This window comes from Sciurus vulgaris, assembly GCF_902686455.1.
Source record: "Sciurus vulgaris genome assembly, chromosome: 18".
In the NCBI taxonomy this organism is placed as follows: Eukaryota; Metazoa; Chordata; class Mammalia; order Rodentia; family Sciuridae; genus Sciurus; species Sciurus vulgaris.
The window spans coordinates 25,636,516-25,651,162 of NC_136479.1; the positions used below are offsets into that span (position 1 = coordinate 25,636,516).

General features: G+C 45.9%; 1 protein-coding gene across 4 annotated transcripts in view; it reads right to left on the bottom strand.

Annotated features, from left to right (window-relative positions):
• CHLSN (cholesin) overlaps positions 1 to 14,647 on the bottom strand; it is a 155,433-nt gene that overhangs the window by 114,208 nt on the left and 26,578 nt on the right. The window contains exons 1-2 of one of the 4 annotated variants that reach the window (XM_079120668.1): positions 8,381 to 8,512; positions 578 to 707 (exon numbers count right to left, since the gene is read on the bottom strand). The exons of 1 other annotated variant lie outside the window; for it this stretch is intronic. In XM_079120668.1, the coding sequence (XP_078976794.1) occupies positions 578 to 707; positions 8,381 to 8,496 (246 nt within the window). In that variant the 5' untranslated portion in view covers positions 8,497 to 8,512. Of the gene's footprint in view, positions 1 to 577; positions 708 to 8,380; positions 8,514 to 14,647 lie in introns of those variants that run through there. 2 more of the 4 variants (XM_079120670.1, XM_079120669.1) reach the window with 2 other exon arrangements.

The following is a 14,647-nucleotide window of genomic DNA, read 5'->3' on the forward strand; positions in this document are numbered from 1 at the left end:
AATAAAGACAGCCCTATATAGAAGTAAAATTTCAACACTCAGAACTTACAGTAACAAAAAATTTTAGATTTTTCAAAAGTTAAAGGTATACACATATTTTTGTGGCAGAAAAGATTTCAGGATGAAGAGCAGAAATACACTAGGAAAAGAGATTGTTCATGCCTGGTCTTGATTGGTATTCAAATCACAATTATTTATAATCTGTTGCATGCAGTTCAAACAGGGATGTTAACAGTTGATTTTCAAACTCTCTGCAGTGTTAATGCTAGACACGAACATTTCAGTCGTAAGTTTTTAAGCACAGCTCTCCAGGCCCCACCGCATATTGTCCCGGTGGGGGGCACTCTCCCTTTCTTCAGGGGAGCATATCCCTAGCCCAGCTGCAGGGTCCCATCACCCTGGGCCTGCTGTGGCCAATCTAGTCCATCACAGCTGATGTAAAACAGATGCCTGACCCAGAGGTCAGCAGGTGGGGCAGCCAAAGTGAGGCAGGAACAATGCTCCAACCTCACACTGCAACTGCTCTCAGCAGGCGCTCCTGTGGTCCTCTGCTCCACAGAGGCCCTGGTGGCCTTACCTTGGGGCTGGCTTCCTCTCTGTCTGCTGTGGCTTCAGGTGCCTGAGGTGTCTCTTCTGTGGAGGCCTTCTTTACTTTTTTGCTCTTTCTCGCTGTTACTTCGGGACCTTTTCTTTTCTGTTTTGCCATCCTGCAACAGAGAAAGCACACTGCTAAATCCATAGGAAAAAAAGAGGCTCAAGCCAGATAATATTTTTAAACAAGGGGAGAGAGCACTCTCCTACTATAAGAGACTACAAAGATATTTCAAAAATATTATATATGTAAGTGTTTTTTAAAAAAAGTCAAACTCCTAGTTCATCACCAACTTAACATTTTGGTATGTTTCCTTTCTATTTTCTGGGTGTTTTTTCTTGGCATAGCTGCAATCATGCATACATTGCATATTCCACTTTTTTCTTTTTTAAGATAGCAATCTTTTTTATACCTTTATTTATTTGTTTATTTATTTTGTAATATGGTGCTGAGGATCAAACCCAGTGCCTCACACATGCTGCCTGCGCACTCTACCACTGAGCTACAATCCCAGTCCCATATTCCATATTTCTGACCTCACATGAAAATAAAGTTCCTAAAATTAGGAGAAATACCATTTTTAGTGACAAGATCACAGTTTTCCAACAGGTGAAAATTTGCATCTTCCCTTAAAAATTTGGGTCAATTTTATTTTCTACAATTCTGAACTAATTCATATTCCTGAACAGGCTATGGACGAGTCACCCACCCTACCACAGGTGCCTGACCAACCACAGGTGGAAGGGCTTTGGGATCACCAGGAGCCTGGGGCATCTCCTCCGACCAGGCCAATCGTGAGGACTTAAGCAAGAAATATGGGATGTGAGAGGAGGGATGTGCCTAGCAGGCCCATTTCCTCCCGCACAGCAGTTACACCTGTATAACAGAAAAAGTCCACAAACTGTAAAATCAATTCCCTCCATGGGATTACGTGACGAGGGAACCAAGAGAAATGGCTGAGGGTGCCAGAGCCTGGATGCCTAGGATGGGGAAGGGGAGAGCCCTGGGCCTTTCAGGAAGTCGATGGCTGCTGCTGGGACCTGAAGCGGGGACCCACTGCCTCCAGGAGGGAGAAGTAGAAACTAGCAGCCCAGAACCCCTACCCACATGAAACCCGCGTTCCTATGGGGGAGACAAATACATACCATGTCAAGGATGAGAACTGCCATGCAAAAGGGGCGGGGTCACAGGAAGGTGACCTGGAAGCATAGTCAGTGGAAGAACACTTGCCTCGCTATGCAAGGCCCCGGGTTCAATCCCCAGACACCACCACCACCACCACCACCCGCCAAAGAAAGGAAGGAAGGAAGGGAGGGAGGGAGGGGGGGAGGGGAGGGAGGGAGGGAGGGAGGGAAAAGAAAAAGAGGAGGATCATAATGAAAAAGTGCCCAGAAGTAGCAAGCATCCCTAAAGACCAGATTTGGGGTCAAATACCACTCTACATGAGAGAAAGTCAGGGGAGCATAAGGGGGACCTGGGTGGGTCACAAGGGGAGCCAGCACCAAGGACTTCCAGTCCCATTTGGGTCTGTCTGATTACAGCACACTGAGAATATTACTATTCCAGAGCCAGAAAATTCCAAGCTCCGTATTCCTTAATTAAGCCTTATCTTTAAAAAGTATGTGAAGCCAGAGGCTACAAATTTCAATTAACTGTGTAATAAGATATCTTGAAAGAATGAGAGACTGTTGACATAGGGACATTGAAAACACAAAGGAGGGAGCCAGCCCATTACCTTGTTGGAGAAATAAGTTCAGCAAATATTTACACACCAGTTACTATAAAAGTTAAATCTATATTCATTCTGTAAGTTATCATTAAAAACTTTAATCACTAAGTCTATTTGCTAAAAAGAAAAAGACTTTTCCATATTATAGAGTGACTTCTTTTAACAGTTCTAAGAGATAACTCATAACTCAGAGACACCAAATGTTTCCTCTAGAAAATACTTACTTTCATCTTGGTCAACTGACTCTCAAGTCTCAACAAGGGTGGCAGCAGACAATTCAAAGAACAACATGTTCAACAAATGCTGCTGGGACAACTGGATAGCCACACATGAAACAATAAATTTGAGGCCTTACCTCACACCACACACAAAATGAACTCAAATGGATCAAAAACATAAATATAAGACCTAAACATAAAATTCTTGGAAGAAAACATACATATAAATATTTTTAAAAATATTTTTAGTTGTAGTTGGATACAACATCTTTATTTATTTTTTAAATTTTTAAAAATATTTTTAGTTGTAGATGGATATAATAAGTTTATTTTTTTTAATGTTGTGCTGAGGGTCGAACCCAGTGCCTCACACATGCTAGGCAAGTGTACTACCACTGAGCCACAACCCCAGCCCCAGATATAAATCTTTATGACCTCAGATTAGGCAAAGGTTTCTCAGTAACATAAGTAGCAAAATTTAAAACTTCTGTGCTTCAAGTGATGCCAGCAAGAAAGTAAAAAGGACAATTTACAGCATCAGGGAGGGCATTTGTACATCACACATCTGACAAGACGCGTGAATCCAGAACACATGAAGAACTCTTACGACTCAATAATAAAAGGCAAATAACTCAATTTTAGAAAGAGCAAAGGTTTTCAGTACACACTGAAGACCTGAAAAGAGGCTTAACCTCACTAGTCATTTAGGAAATGCAAATCAGAGATACCACTTCACATTCAATAGGATGGCAACATGGGGTTAGATGGCTCAACGCAGAGCGCTTCCCTAGCAGGTGCCAGGCACTGGGGTCCAGGCCAGCACAAAGGAGAAAAAGAAAAAAAGACGTAATAAGTAAACATTGCTGAGAATTTGGAAAAACTGAAGCTGTCATTCGCTGCTTGTGTAGGTGGCAGAGACACTTTGGAAAACAGTCTGGCAGTTCCTCAGAAAGTTAAAAACATGCCGTTATCATATGACTCAGCAATTCCACTCCTAGGTACATATCCAAAGGAAATAAACACATCCACATTAACATTTGTATTCTAATGTTCATAGCAGTATTACTCATAATATCTAAAAGGTGGAAACAACCTAAATGCCCACCAATGGACAAGTAGATAAACAAACTATAGTGTGTCCAGAGTGGAATATTACTCAGCCACAAAAAAGTGAGATACTGATACATCTACAAAATATGTCCCCTTGAAACATGATGCTAAGTGAAAGGAGACGGACACAAAAGACCACATGTTACACAATTCCACCTGCATCAAGTGCTCAGAATAAGCAAACCAGAGACAGACAAGGCCAGTGGCTACTCAGGCTATGGAGAAGGAGCAGTCAGTAACTGCTAGTGGGGACAGGATGTCTTCTGGGAGGAGGAAAATATTCTAAAGTTAGATTTTGGCGGTGGTTGCACAACCCCATGAATACACTAAAAAAAACAAAAACAAACTATAATATCTCTCCAGTTACCATAAATTTAAAAATATAATGTTCAAGTGCTGTTTTAAAAAAAATACGAACGATAGAAACAGGGGAAAATACATGTGCTAAGATACTTGTTGTAGAAGGCTCCTTGTGCCCTTAAAGTGGGCTGTCTGTTCCCGGCCACGGCTGACGTCATGGCTACACCGCGGCTGAGTAGCGTGCCACCCTTGATCAGTGCCATTCCCAGTGGCTGGATTAATTTTTGTAGAGCAACTGAAAACCCAAGATTTCCCCTCTTTTGGTGGTTGGGAGGATTTAGGAGGGTCCAGGATGTTAAGGAAGCCAACCCTCAGAACCACTGAAACTGAAACTGCTACAGGAATTAGCATTCAGAGGCTTCACCAAGGCAAGGCCCTGACAGTTTTACACAGACCAGTCCACTCACCCTTGTGACCCATGCAGCTGGCGTGAGATGCGGAAACAGGCACACCTGCCCATCAGAGTAGAAAATCAATAGAGTATTCTGAAATTGGCAAATAACCACACTACAAGCATATTATTTAGAAATATGGAAGTAATCCCAGTAGAAACAGCTGCAACATTGAACTGTGCTTGCCTCCAAAGTGACTTTGGTCTGCAAGTGCCATGTGAGTTTTCAGTTACATGCATATGTGACAGCTAATTTGATAGGTTGAAGAATATTGACTTTTAGCTAGGCATGGTAACACATGCCTGTAATCTCAGTTACTCAGGAGGCTGAGGTAGGATGGCAAATTTGAGGCCAGCTTCAGCAACTCAGCAAGCCCTAAACAATTTAACAAGACCCTGTCTCAAAATAAAAAATAAAAAGGGCTGGGGATGTGGCTTGGTGGTTGAGTGCCCATGGATTCAATCCCTAGTACCAAAAAAATAAAATAAAAAGGGCTGGGGATGTAGCCCAGTTCAACTCCCAGTATCAAATATAAACAAAAGGGCTGGGGAGATAGCTCAGCTGGTAGAGTGCTTGCCTCACAAGCACAAGGCCGAGTTCGATCCCCAGTACCGCAAAAAAAAAAAAAAAAAAAAAAAATTATATATATATATAAACAAAAAAAATAAATTTTTTACATAAATTTTTTAAAACTACATGTATAGTACTGGTCAGAGAACAGGGAGAAAGGGCATTATTATGCCCTGCTAATGGGAGGATAAATTGGTACATCTTTTCTAAATGACAATTTTATAACATTTATCAAGTGCTTTGGCCCAGTAATTCCACTGCTAGGAATTCATCCTAATGAAATAATCATGGACAGAGATTTATATGTACGCAGATGATAATGGCAACACTATCTCTAATATTAAAAAATTGAAAACACCATAATTGTCCAACAGTAGCGGGCTGGGTAAATGAATGACTCCTCTGTGCAAAGGAATATTCCAACAAAACCATTAACAACTGTGATCTCAAGGAACATCAGTCACGTGAGTAAGTGCTCATAATACAATATAAAGGAAAATCGAATATTAATCTATGGAATATGGTATGACTCATTTTGTAAGAAAAATTATAGACAAATGTGCATAAAGAAAAAAGCTAAAAGGAAATACACTAAAATATGAACATTTTAGGGGTCGGATTATAAGAATGTTTATCATTTTCGTATGCTCTTCTGTAATTTCTACAGTAAAAGCAAAAGAAAAGAATTGTTTTAAGACACAGCTCAAAAGATTCAAACAGCAAATGAACAATTCCACCAGTAGAAAGCAGACAGGCCGGATTGAGCAAGCACGGGAAGATGAGAGCTGCCGAGCCACACTGCCAGTGGTCGGGTTGGCACATGCAGGCAAAGCTGCAGGTCGCCAAGTAGAAAAGCATCTCACAGGATCCTGATGAGATAAATCAGCCTACAGGAAAACATCAGGCACAACTTTTTAAACCTGAAAAGACCACCCACAGACCCAGCTGCTGCCTCTTGCCAGGGGCATCAGCTGTGGTCTGGGCAGGTTCTAGAGGGGACCTCCCAACCCACCAGTCAAAGGCCCAACCTAAGCCCACAGATCTTTAATTGCTCAGTGCATGGAATCCAGGAGCAGAATGGCAGCGCCCACACCTGGACTGTGGCTCTGTTCTGACCCACGCTGACCCATGCCTAGGCCATGCTCTGAACGGCCTGCTTAGATTAGTGGCCTCCAGCCTCTGCTATTCTGCCCATGGACGCTGCTCCATCTCCTCCCTCTTGGGGCCTATCTGAACACTCTTACACAGTCACTCCAAGCCCACCACCATCCCAATGCCAAGCTTCCACTGCCAATCCCACCTCCTATCTCTCCAGCTGGCACCCTGGAATCCAATAATCTTTTAACCTTACCAAGACCTGCAATTCACTGATCCTACTGCATTTCAATGTCCCTCACTCCTCTCTGTTCTCACCTCCAAAATGTAATTTCCATGGTCTCTCATTCAATCACTCCCCCACACTCTCAACTCCCTTGTGGCTTTCTCCCTTCAGGGCACTTGCCTGCAAAACCCCACCTCAGGGACCTGCCTGCCCGTGTATTCCAAGCCTGCAACTCCACTGAGTTGGAAAGCCCACAGACTTAGGCTGAAGAGTCTTAGTTTAAAATTCAGAAGCTCTAAACTCAAGGGGACTGTCAGTGCTGCACAGCGACTGCACACCTCTCTATTCCGACCTCTCTCCAGACTGACTCCTTCCTTCGATACTCCTAATCTCATACCTCCAACATCTCTGTTCCCAGTAGATGACCTTAGTTTTGGATCACCGAGAACACAGAAAAAAAAATCCTAAGGAACTTCCGCAAGCTCCCACATCACCCATCCAGCCACCATGTCCGTGTTCCTATCAGGTCAACCCCTTTACCTGAGTAGAGTCCTCCCCTTTACCCCTCAAGGCAGCGCTTTAAGCAATTCTCCCCTCTCCTGCATCATTAGCTCTTCCCTTCTACCATACCAGTTATGACCTCCCATATCTCACTCTCTGCTCTCCACTGGCCCTTCAATGCACACTGAATTTCTCAGGAACTCCTGTCCTCTCTTGCACCCTCTCCCCAGCCCCTTCACCACAATCGCACCCATGTGGCTGAGTCCCATTGATGATTTTCAGCAGCGTGTGTCAGTTGATCCCAGCCCCTCTCTTGGCATGCATGTTCTACTTTTCCAGCAGAGACAGCACACTTTGCTGTCTCTTGATGGCCCTGATCTTGAACTCTGAAAGTTCTGGGTTCTGGATTCAACTTCCTTACTGCCTTTGCAATCTTGCTTAGCAATATGGTTCCAAATAAGAGTTAGATATTGGTGGCTTCTAGCTTTCTCCAATTAGAGGTTTCTTCTGGGCAATGTCTCTCTGCACTACACTGCCGATTCACTCATGTAACTGTATGTACACCTACACATCACACCCACACACATATCATGTCAAGACTCACTCAGGATACTCAAAGCTCCTGATCATCCTCCACAAACCTGATCTTCCCCAAGGTGTCTTGTCTTCTTGATAAATAGCCATCTGATGAAATCCAGATGATTTTAGCTCAAGGTGCAACCTCAGTGCCACTTACAACTCCTCATCCTTTCTCACACAAAAATCCAACCACCCCTAAATCCTGTTGGCTCAAAAGCATCCAGAATTTTACTATCTCTCACAGCCTGCTACAGATCTCAGTTCTGCCCTCATCCCTCCAGCTGATTTCCCATCCTGAATGATTTCAAAACACCTCAGTGAGATTACATCTCACCTGACTGAAAACTTCCCGAGGTTTCCCCTTCCACTACAAGCTAAAGTCCTCCTTGAAGCTGAAGGGTCCCACGTGATCAAACTGCACTCAACACAACTACTCTTTTCTCTTTCCTTCACTTGGCCCTGGGCACACGGAGCTCCTTGCTGATCCCCCAGCACTTGATGTTTCCAATGCCTGGAGAAGCTACCAAGGTGTCTCACTCCTTAACCTGCTCCGCCTCTACACTTTCCATATCTCTGTCGTGACTTTTCTCCATGGTATATATCACCACCCGGTACGTGGTCTTCCTCTTCTGTCTCTTCCCTCTAGAACATAGTTCACCAGACTCGAGGTTTGTGTTTCGTTCACTGCATTTTCAGCCATATCGACACACACGATGAATCCGGAACGTTTTTTAAATGAATGAATGGATGGCGGAAGGAAATGCAAAACATGCTTATGATAGAAAGGGAGCGCCGAAGAGCCTCAGCAAGGATTCACAAAGCTCCAATCCGCAAGACAGGCAGGTGCCTGGACCCAGCGAGTCCTCCGCTCGTCCTCTTCCGCCAGCCAACCCTTCCACGGACGCCGGCAAGGCCTCCGAAAACCCACGTGCAGGGGCCAGCGCCCAGGATGCTGATCTCCTGCGCGGACCAGATCGCAGGCACCCCGCAGCAGCCCCGGGCGCTTACCTGTACAAACCTGCGCGCACCTGCGCGCGCCCTGCTAAGCCGAGGAGGCCAGCTTCCGTCCGGCCCAGCGCCTCAGACACTCGCAGACCCGCCTTCAACCGCGCGGCGCCCCCCATTGGGCGAAGCCTGCCTCGGTCTTCTGGCCGACCAATGGAAAGCGGCAGCCTCAAGGGGGCGGTCCCCGCCCGGGCGCAGATGATGGCGTCATCTCCAGGCGTCCTAGTGGCTGCGGGAGCGCCAGTTGCCAAGGCAACTCGCCCTCTGGTCGACACGTGCTAGCTCGCGTGTGCAACTCTCAGCCTAGTTGGAGCAGGTGAGCTCTAACTGGGCATCCAGACTTGGTGCTGAGTTCTTAAAACTCGGGTACAGAAGGACAGGTGCTGAAAAGAGAACACAGATAGGGACTGCTGCAGTGGTGCTGTGTACCGTCTTAATACGCAACAAGGTTAAGCATGGCGCGTGGATGTCCGAAACGTGCGGAGGCATCCTCCTAGAACAGCAGTTTAAAGCGGAGCCCGCCACAGGCGGGACGGGTGTGAAGTATATGTCACTCCACTGTGTGCAGGTAGACGTAGACCTACAGGGAGTAGACCCGAGGTAGGATAGAAGAAATGAATAGGTCAGAAAGGGGAGGCAGGAGCATCTCCAAGTTCCAGACCAGCCTCAGTAACTTAGCAAGACCTTGTCTCAAAATAAAAAATAAAAAGGGTTGCGGGTAGAGCTCAGTGGGAGAGCACCCCCTGGGTTCAATCCCCATTACGCCCGCCCACCCCCCCTCCCCACCAAAAAAAAAAAAAAAAAAAGTCAAAAGGAAGGACACAAATATACTTTTAATCTTAAGTTCCAAGTACCTTTCCAGTCCTGTCACTCCCCAAGTTAGTTCACTCCCAAATTTCTGGGAAATCTGTAAATTTTAAGAGTTACTGGAAATTCACCACTTGTGAAAATTACCTTGGACACTGTTCATTAGCTTACATAATGACTAGATTAAACAAAGAACAGATACAATATTTTAAGAAACCTATAATTTAGGGGATTCTCCAACATCATCTGCTGATCAGATAATAACACCATGCGAAGGACTAGACACCATAAACCACCTTGTGATCATCAGAATGATGTTATCCTTACCTTCCCATGCCCACCCCTCACCAACTTTCTTTGAACCCCAAAAGTGTCTCTCTTGAGAGGGCCTGCATTCTCCCTTGAATGCATCTTTGCTTTTCTTAAATAAGTCCCTGCATCAGGTAGTAGCTAGCAATGAGCAGTGAAATGCAGGCACGTTCACAAGTATTCTTTAAATCACTTTATGGTCTTCTTTAAACTACTTCCAAAGTAGACAAGAAAGAAAAGGGTGGTAACTAACTGTAGAAAATAAACAGAAGCAAGGGAGCTAGTTGGAAATCATGTCAAGAGAAAAGGATTAATGGGACTAACTCTGTTTTTTATTTTTGTAGTTGTAGATGGACAGCATACCTTTATTTTATATATATATATATTTTTTTTTCTTTTATGTGGTGCTAAGAATCAAACCCCATGCTTCACACATGCTAAACAAGTGCTCTGCCATTGAGCTACAGCCACAGCCCCTAATGGGACTAACTCTTGAGAGGGTTCATTGATGTTGATGTAAAACTAGGAATTATAGCTAAAATGTCTCCATTTGTCTGGGAAGGAAGATTCCTTTAGTAGCACAGGTGCGCTAAGGTAACTTCTGACCAGCTATTGACCCCAGTGCTCACATTAACATGGGATTAACTTGTAGATGAAACCCCCTTAAATAGGATGGCCACCATGACAGTTCTGGAGAGGAACAACTAAGGTCAGAAACCCATCTGTTGGATGTGAAGGAGGAGTTGAACACCTGATTAGGAAAGAGTACAGAAGGTGGTACCCAGCTCTCCTAACATCAAACAGTAATAAATTTGGAGACAGCATTGTCTCCATTGTTGTTCTCTGCTCAGAGATGGCCCACTCTCTCTCCAGAGTGTTCTCTGCTTAAGCCTCACTTTGCTTTTACTTTACTTTCATCTCACTTGTAATAAAGTTCTCTTGCATGACTTTTAGTGTCTGACTTAAAATTTTCTTTCATCGAAACACAGAGCAAAGGTTTGGAGTTTCAGCTCCCTGCTTTCCTGTGACATCTGTGTCTCTGCATCTGTGATGCAGGCTGTGAAATTCCTTGATCTCAGGAGCCCTCAGCAACTTGGGGGAGTGTGGCCCTGTGGCTGCTTCATCCCCTCGCATCACTCACACTCTACAGCCACTCACAACCCCCTGGGGAAGCCTCTACTGCAGTGGCCCCGAGGGGCTGAGTCTTCCCACCAACATCCCTCGGAGACAGCTTAGCCACCAAACAAGTACAAACATTGTGGGTTTCTCACTTGCCCTCCCCTCCAAGGGAGACAATTTTCCCTTAAAAACTCTTAAAAAGTTTGTGGTACCCATTATTGGCAGACTAAACTGTAAAAACAAATCAAGACTGAGTTTTCTACGACCCGTCTGTCCCAAGGAGACTACCTGCCTCTTCCTGTAGACCACACAGGGTGAGCTGCACCAGCCACCAGGCTCCCAGGGAGGAGGTGCCCCTGAGCCAGGCCTGCTCTGCCCTGTGCCATGGAAGGTAATTTCCCTGGTCTGTTGTCTTGAACAAAGTTCTATCTTCCTAGAAACAAAGTTCCACAAGGCTGGGCAAGTCTCAGGATAGTTCCTTTTCAAATCATTTGTCTGGATAAGCTGACAGTGTGGTACTTGTGGCTGTGTTTGTCTGGAGGAAGTGTTCAGGGACAGGAAGAAAGACAGAAAATGCCACATATTAGATTTCTTACCAAATGTGCACTGCAGGGAAACTCAATTTAAATGCATGGAAATATCTCTAACCTCCGTCCCTGGTTACAAACCCACATTCCCTCTTCAGACATGCTGGCGACATGGCACCAGAGGAAACCCGGACAGGAGCTGCCACATCCGGACTCAACAAGCAGCTGGGGAATGCAGACGTGCTCAAGGACACCAGTCCTGGGCTTCAGAGGCAGGGGCCTCACAGTGCAGGACACGGCCTACTCAAGCCAGGAATAGTACACAGCCACGACCAGGTAGAACCAGAGTCCTGTGCAGAAGGACCAAGAGTGCTGGATGCCTGCAGGGTCCATGTGTGCACACAGGAACATATACATGCATGCACACACCCCACATGTCACCCACAGACCTGTCCTAGTTGACTTGGGATCTCCTCTCTGGAGGCTGGATGACACGTGTTCCTACACAAAAGGGTGTGAGCAATACTGGAACAATGCTTCATGGCTGCCAAAATGAGACTCATTCCAGAACTGGTCCCTGGTCCACAGGCATGGTGCTCTATGAACCTCACTCATTTAAGTTCCCCATCACATGGCCAGGCCTCCATAAACCAGTCACTTAGGAGGAGGAAAAACACACAGAACTGCAGGCGAAGGAAAGGGGCCACAATGGCCAGTGTGGGAGCTTCACCCCCTTGCTGAAGATTTCTGTCAGGTGCAGTTATGAAGAGCCACACATGGGAAAGCACAACTCATTGGACTGATTTAAAGAAAAACCAGGTCTCAGGCACCATCAGTTCAGAGGTGGCTAGAATGGCACACTGTAGACTAGGGTCTCTGACGTGGATAGGGTGTCATCACAAAGGATCCTTTATTTCAACTCTGACTTCCAAAGGTCATGGTGTTGTTAGACAGCTGCAGGTAGGGCAGCTGATGAAGGCTGCCTTCCTGGTATGGAACCCAAGAATCAGGAAATTCGGACTATGTCTTCACCTATGCCCCGCAATAGGCAAGTGCTGTGTTCTGCCTCCCACACGCTCTGCCTCATGGGATCTGCGCAACACTGAGACAGGCCCATGGCTGTCCCTACTTCACAGGACACAGGAGTGGAGGGGATTGCCCCAACCTGGAAACAGCAAGAGGGTAGACTCCCTGGACCCCAGGTGGTGGCAGTCAAGGGGAAGCAGGCCCCTGCACAGCCCATGGCACAGGGAAGCCCCAGCCCTGAACTTGAAGGTAAACTTCCACCCTATAGAAATACCATATGTTGTGTATCAGTGTCACTTACCCCATCCTAGTATCTGCCATGGCTCTGGTTGAAGCACTCAGTGGTGGGTGGAATGGCTTCCACTCACACAGTCAGGTTCTGCCCCAATCGAGTCACAGTGGCCTGACTATAATCACATACCACTAGCTGGGCCACAGGGCCTGTCTCAGGGGACAGTGGTACTCACCGGAGCATGGGCAGGACTTCAAGGCCCACAACAGGCCTGGGTAGATAGGCGCAGCAGCATTAGACCAAACCTAACTGTCAGCACCGAGGCCAGGGCCTCAGCTTCGACCTTCATTTACCAGCCTTTAAAAATACTAACGCGCAAAAAGGAAAGCTCATTCACTGGAGAAGCCAATGGCCTCCAAGGGCTCGTGTATACTCTGATACTGCCTCTCCCCAATGGCATTCAGATGGTGCTGGGGCAAAGGGAAGCACAGTCCTTCTCCCAGTTGGTACAAGTGTGCTCCAGCAGGGACAGAGAAGCTGCCCTGCCAAATGCAATGTTCCGGGAGCAGTCAGTCAAGCCAGACCCTGCCCATGCTCCTAACAGCAGGAGATGCAAGCTCTGTGCCTGGGAAAACGTCTTCAAAGCGACAACTGTTTTCCCAGCTGCGAACACTCCACCCTGGGAAATCTTTCCATGCCATTACAAGAATAATTTTGAAATGATTGTGCAAATATGCAGCCTAATCCTTCCATTCTGGTATTTTAGACCCAAGTTCAGAATGTCCTTGAGCACACTGTCTGATCGACCAGCGGCTAATACGCCTCCTGTCATGAAGTGAGCTTTCCCTGAACAAATATGGTATTGGCACACCTTGCGGAGACCAGCAAACTCAGGCATCCTCTGAGCAGTTAGAAAGCAGAAACAATGTCAGCAAAAGACAGGGCCAAGACAGGAAGCCCACTTGTGTGCGGTTTCCATTTTATTAATACAATCTTATCAAAGAAAAGTGTTAAATGGTCATAATAAAGAAAAAGACATCACGGCACTTTCCCAGGGCAAAATTACTTGGGAACACACACAAATCACAACTGAGCTCTTGACATCTTAGGACCAAATATTGCTGAAGTTAAAATATCAAATTTATACCATGATCTACAATTTCAAGACATAGCATGCCCCATCAAGACCCAAAAAGAGCAAAGGCAGGCCACGGAAATGGATACTGGTCAGCAGAGCCCAGCAAGGTCCATTCTGCCAGCCATGACAGGCTTCCCAGCACCCAAGCTGAGGACGCCAGCCCCAGCTGCCAAGGTGGCCACAGGAACAGGAGAAGCTACAGGACCAGTACATCTTAGGATAGAGTGTCAGCCAATGTGGTCTGAGGCACCTTGGCCATTCAAACTACGGTTCAGTCTCAGATATAGAAGTGTAAAACTACAAGAGTCTGTTCACCAGTCACTGCGCGTCACATGGCAAAGCCCTGTGCAGAACCTGAAGGCCAGACATGCTGTAAAATGCTGTGGGAAAAATACTAAAAAGTACCAAACATTTTTTTCTCTAAGCTTCTTCATGTTTTATTTCTACAATGAGTAATTTTTTAAGTGGGGGATGCTTTGTTTTTAAAAATTATATGAAATATGAGGTTGGCCGGTCACAAGGCTTGTACCTGTTCTGTACTACTCCAGAGGCTGAGATGGGAGCATTGTTTGAGTCAAGTTCAAGGTCAGCCTGGGCAACCACACGAGACCTTGCCTCAAGAAAAGAATATTAAAAACAAACACCTATAAAATGAATCCACTTTGAGTTCAACTGTGACAGAAAAGATACACCTACAGAAAAGGAAAAGAGGGAAAGAGGGCAGAACTGGGGATATCCTGTCCTCTGTAACCCTTTTTTTTAAAAAAAAGTTACTTTGATGCTGTTTATTCAGTAAACAGGAGGGACAAAGCATTTCCAGGCATGTGTACTTTATTTGAAACAGTTGCTTCACCATCCCTAGATGTGACTGGCGCTGCCACCTCCAGTCAGAGAGGCCAAGACCTTCATTCTGGCACATTGCGTCAGAGGTACGCCTGCTCCAGGGGGCCATCCAGACCATGGGCCAGAATAAGACCCCAAAGTGAGTCTGCCCAGAAATATTCTGGAGTGCTCACTGTGCCCCAGGCACCACGCAGGGTGGGGACAGAGTGATGGGCAATGAGAATGACGTGGCAAGAAGTGAAGGAGAACAGGTGTGAAGGGAAGCAGGT